This window comes from Prunus dulcis, chromosome 3 (genome assembly GCF_902201215.1).
Source record: "Prunus dulcis chromosome 3, ALMONDv2, whole genome shotgun sequence".
NCBI classification, from domain to species: domain Eukaryota; kingdom Viridiplantae; phylum Streptophyta; class Magnoliopsida; order Rosales; family Rosaceae; genus Prunus; species Prunus dulcis.
Window position 1 is genome coordinate 7,551,104 of NC_047652.1, and position 5,314 is coordinate 7,556,417.

Sequence of the window (5,314 nt, forward strand, 5' to 3'; positions counted from 1 at the left end):
AAGAAAGGGAGAATGACAGAAGCCTTTTGCGTCGTTTCCCACAGACGGCGCAAAACTGTTGACGCTCAAAAATGGTTCGGCACTTTTGAGCCCAACTTAGTGATAAACATACAAAAGACAAGATATACGTGGTTCACCCTTAATGAATGGGCTACGTCCACGGAGAAGTATATTCTCATTATTAACGTGTATTTACATTTGTACATGGGGTCGGATCCAAATACAAAAGGTAAGAAGGGAGAAGTCCTTGACTAAAGATCAAGTGCAACCCAATCATCCCCCTCTTAGTGGAGAGTGGTCTCCTTTTATAGATGAGGGGGAGTCTACACATCTTGTAATATTCCAATGTGGGACTCTTTGCCTTGCCTAGAGTTGCTTGGTGAGATATGGTATAAACAAAACCAATAATTTTTCTATATTTGAGGCACATTTATGTTCTATGTGTATTGAAAAATATTTCCATATGGGACCCGCACATACACAAATTTGTCCCTGCTCAGTAGCTGCATATATGGATGTTATTAGAACGCGGTATACCGAGACGTGCTTTGCCTTCTTCACTGCAAAGAAGGTTAGATAAGTAGTTTGGTTTGGAGGTGAGGTGAGGCCCAGCAAAAAGATGGCGGTGGTCAACGTGAGCGTGAGGGACTCAACGTTGGTGAAGCCGGCGGAGGAGACGCCGAGGCAGGTGCTGTGGATGACCAACTTGGACCTGGTGATTTTGGGCAACCACACGCCAAGCGTCTACTTCTACAGGCAGAACCAAAACAGTGTGCACGGTCATCATAACAACTTCTTCGACCCGCAGGTGCTCAAGCAGGCGCTAAGCAAGGCCCTCGTGCCCTTCTACCCGTTGGCGGGGCGCCTCGGGATGGAAGGCAACGGCCGCTGCGAGATCGACTGCAATGCGGAGGGCGCGCTGTTTGTCGTGGCTGAGACGGGCTCCACCATCGACGATTTCGGGGACTTCGCGCCGACTCTCGAGTTCCGGAAGCTCATCCCAGCCGTTGATTATTCGGCAGGGATATCAACTTATCCCCTCTTGGTGTTGCAGGTATGTTTAAGATCGCTAGTGTCGTTTCATTACTTGATCTTCACCGTGGATTAAACGCTTCGCTCAACATATCACCCAGCTGACTTTTTTATTTTCGTTTTTTTATATCCAATCACCCAGCTGACTTGGTTGAATTATAGTTGACTTGATGTAAATTTAATTTAATTTATTTTTTTGGTAATTGAAGGGATAAAAAAAAAAACACAAAAAAAGAGGAAAGCAGTCGTGTGGTGCCACTGCCACACTTTATCATGATATGTTACTTGTATTTATTAAGGGTTAATCGTTTTATTAGTCTCTGAATTTAGATTTGATGTATTTGAATACCTTAAATTCCAAAATAGTTTTCGTGATCCTTTAACTTTAGTTTTATTTGAACAACTAGTCTCACCGTTACTTCTGTCAATTTTTTCTGTTAAATGCAGGGGCAACATGGCATTTTTATATTAAAACAAAAAAAAAATGAATAAAAAGTCATATCTTTAAAATAACAATAAAAAAAAATACCATAAAAAAACTAAATAAATAAATAAATTTTGGGGGGAGGAAAAATCGGGATAGAGGGGAAAATGGGGAGTTTAATTTTAATTTTTTAGTTTTTTAAAATTTTTAATTTATATTTTAATTAATTTTGATACAAAAATACTATTTTGCCCATGCATTTAACAAAAAAGTTAACAAAATTGACAGCAGGACCACTGTGATGAAAACTATTGGCATGAACAGGGACGGGCCTACCCTAACTTGGGCTATAACCCAAGGGATTTTGTATTTTTTAGCCTAAACTAATATACCCAAAAGCACAGCCAATGGACAACCATACACCGGACTCTTTTATTGGTTGTGCCCCATGTGATACTCCACAGTTATGAGCCTATGACTTTCCACACACTACACTACAAATAACAAAAATATATAATCACTCATTTTGTTTTGGACTTTTTCTTTCATTTTTTTTTTTTTTTTTTTTTTTTGCAATTTTGCACTATAAATATTAAGATATAAGTCAGGGCCAGTTATCTCAACCCTAAAGCCTTTGCTTTTTTTTTTTTTCTTTTTTTTGGGATACAAAAAGGGGCCAAAGTGTTAAAATATGAATATGGTTTGAATATATAAGGTTTTTTTATTTATTTATTTATTTATTTATTCTTCTCCATAATGAGGTATATATAAGAGTTTACATGTGGGCTTTATAAGGAATTAGATATAGTAAAGAATTAGGAAAGTATCTCCTAATTGTACAATGATTTATCAATTATATAAAAAATAGGAAAGTAAATCTCTTAATTAATCAAGTAAATAAATCTCCTTGATTAATTAGGAGACTCACGTCAACACAAAGGCCAAACACAAACAATCCCAACTTTTGGGTCAAAAACAGCCCCTATTTTCTTTTTTCTTTTTTTAGGTAGAAATAACATGTCTACTTTAGGCACCCTTGCACGTAAAAAGTAGAAAAGAGATATGTACTAGATGTATTTTGAGGGGTAAAGCTCATTATTTCTTCTTGATTATGATATATTTTTGTAATCGATGAAATTCATTCATATTGTCGAGTTTTCTATCTTCTTAATAGGTTTGTATGTAATGTAAATTTAGCCCACCTCAATTTAAAATTCTGAGTCCGTCCCTGGGCAAGAAAGAAGTGTTCTTTACTTTGTAGTTTGTATGGATTCTTCAATACTTGAAGAACACCACAAGAAAAATGTAACAGTCCAACCTGCATTCGTCTGTCTACTTGTTGCCACTTAGATGAGATTATTCTTTTAAGCCAAGTTATCGTCTTCCTGTTATATCTGAGTGGATGCATTTTCTTTTTGGGGGATTAGAGAATGGTTTTACCTCACTATACAATTCCAAGTGCTCACCCTTTCTTCTATTTCTCTTGCTCATAATATCATCCCGGATATGACTTGAACTTACAAAGTATGGTTCTGGTTTTACTCTGTTTATGCATCAGGTCACATACTTCAAATGTGGTGGAGTGTCACTTGGTGTTGGCCTGGAACATCGTGTAGCAGATGGCCTTTCTGGTCTCCACTTTGTAAATACATGGTCTGATATTGCTCGAGGTCTTGACCTTACAATTCCACCATTCATTGACAGGACATTACTTCGTGCCCGAGACCCACCACAGCCTGCATTCGATCACATTGAATACCTACCTGATCCACCCATTAAAACTGGTACAAAAGCTGTAGGTGGTGAGAGCGCAACGGTATCCATTTTTAGATTGACAAGGGAGCAGCTCAACATCTTGAAAGCCAAGTCTAAGGAAGATGGGAACACAATCAACTATACCACATACGAGATGTTGGCAGGCCATGTTTGGAGATGTGCATCCGTGGCACGTGAACTTCCTGATGATCAAGAGACCAAACTACATATTGCAGTTGATGGAAGGTCCAGACTGCAACCCCCACTCCCACCTGGTTTCTTTGGCAATGTGGTTTTTGCAGGCGCACCAATTGCTGCAGCAGGGGATCTCAAATCAAAACCAACATGGTATGCTGCAAGCTGTATTCATGATACTGTTGTGCGTATGGACAATGATTATCTTAGATCAGCACTGGACTATCTTGAACTTCAGCCTGACCTGTCACCCCTTGTTCGCGGAGCTCATACTTTTAGGTGCCCGAGACTTGGAATAACTAGTTGGTCTAGGCTGCCGATCTATGATGCTGATTTCGGTTGGGGTCGACCTATTTTCATGGGGCCTGGTGGAATGGGATATGAGGGGTTGGCTTTTGTGTTACCAAGTGCAACAAATGATGGAAGTTTATCGGTGGCCATTTCTCTGCAATCTCAACATATGAAATCATTCTCCAAGTTGTTGTATGAGATATAAGGAAATGAAATGCGTCGAATGGGGGCAATACGTTGAACAGACTTTGGGCTTCTGTGTGTGTCCTCTGAGTTCTGGGACTTTTCATTGACTAGCCTAGCTGATCGGAAAGCAGCTGTTTTTGAAAAGTTCAAGTGGTCTTTTGGTTAATATATATTAGAGTATCTGTTTTGGAAACAACCTAGTACTGAATAAGATTGTCAGAGTATCTGTAAGCTTTTTCTATTGCTGTTGAGGACTTCCTTTTTCGGAGTATCTGTAGTTTACTGTGATTGTTGATAAGGTTTTCTTTCTCCATGAAACAAAAACATACTGAATCACTTTGGTTGCATAAAGGTTGGTGCCTTTGGTAAAGCTACACTTTGGTTATACTTTCAAAAATTTTGGTTTAATGCAAGAGCATTTGTAGTGTTTTTATTTCTCACTGAAAAAGGATCAAGAGGTTCTTCTGGAGACTTCAGTGTCAAGTCTGCCCATTTGCTGAATTTTCCCAAATGAGAATTCCCAGCTGTTCATATGGAAATCCAAATTGCCTCCTAAAGACAAATGCTTCTTCTTCAAATAAGTAACCAAGGAAGAAAGACTTAAAGAGGCGTATGGTTTCTGAGTAGTCTAGAAGGAGATCTTGTTACCCCCAACAACTTCAATACTCTCAGTTTGAATGCTGCTATGACTGGGTTGAAGCCTCTTAGGCATGACCCTCCTCCTCAGTTGGGTATACCCCCTGGAATTTAGGCAGTTTTTCTGTGGCTTGCTGGATGTTATGGAGGAGGAGATGCTGTAGGGCCTTTGGAAGGGAATTTCAGTTGAGGGCGTTTTTGTTCACCCATTCTCAACCCTGGGACTCAGTTCAGTTAGCCTTTCTGCGTTTCCTTTGTTTGGCTTTCTATGAAGTTCATGTATGAGGACCAGTCCATTGATTTTGGAGACACGGGGCAGAAATAAAAGTTGACGCCTTTTATGTTCAACACTCACTTCATTTTGAACCCAAAAAAAAAAATAATAATAATAATAATAATAAGATTCTATATTTATGTGCTAAGTTGGTTAGTTTAAGTAAAAGACGGCCACTACCTGAAAAATAAAGAGAAGTGCCTAAATCTTTTCAAAATAAAGCTCAAAAAGTATCCATTAGACATATAAAGGGACTTTTTTACTACTATAATTCTTGGGCTAAAATGTTTTATAGGAAGTCCATTTTTTAAGGGGCATTGTGCTGTCGGCCGTCCTGCACACCTTGCGGGTGGGGGCATGCCATGTATTATTCCAAACTCGTCATTTTCGTTACTTTTTCTTACAATTCGATCAATGTCATTCTTATTCACTTATGTTATATGTAAATATATGTATGTCTTTGACGTTCAATGGTTAGATTACCGTCATTTGACGTCAATTTCGTCAATTACATTAAATCC

At 38.7% G+C, this 5,314-nt stretch overlaps 1 protein-coding gene across 1 annotated transcript; it reads left to right on the forward strand.

The window, feature by feature from the left end:
- The first annotated feature begins 550 nt into the window (after positions 1-550).
- LOC117621030 (shikimate O-hydroxycinnamoyltransferase-like) lies at positions 551-4,012 on the forward strand. The gene is made up of 2 exons (XM_034351290.1): positions 551-1,054; positions 3,015-4,012. Exons 1-2 carry the CDS (start codon positions 620-622, stop codon positions 3,900-3,902), a joined length of 1,323 nt encoding a protein of 440 aa, XP_034207181.1. The 5' UTR covers positions 551-619; the 3' UTR covers positions 3,903-4,012.
- Positions 4,013-5,314: the final 1,302 nt, after the last annotated feature.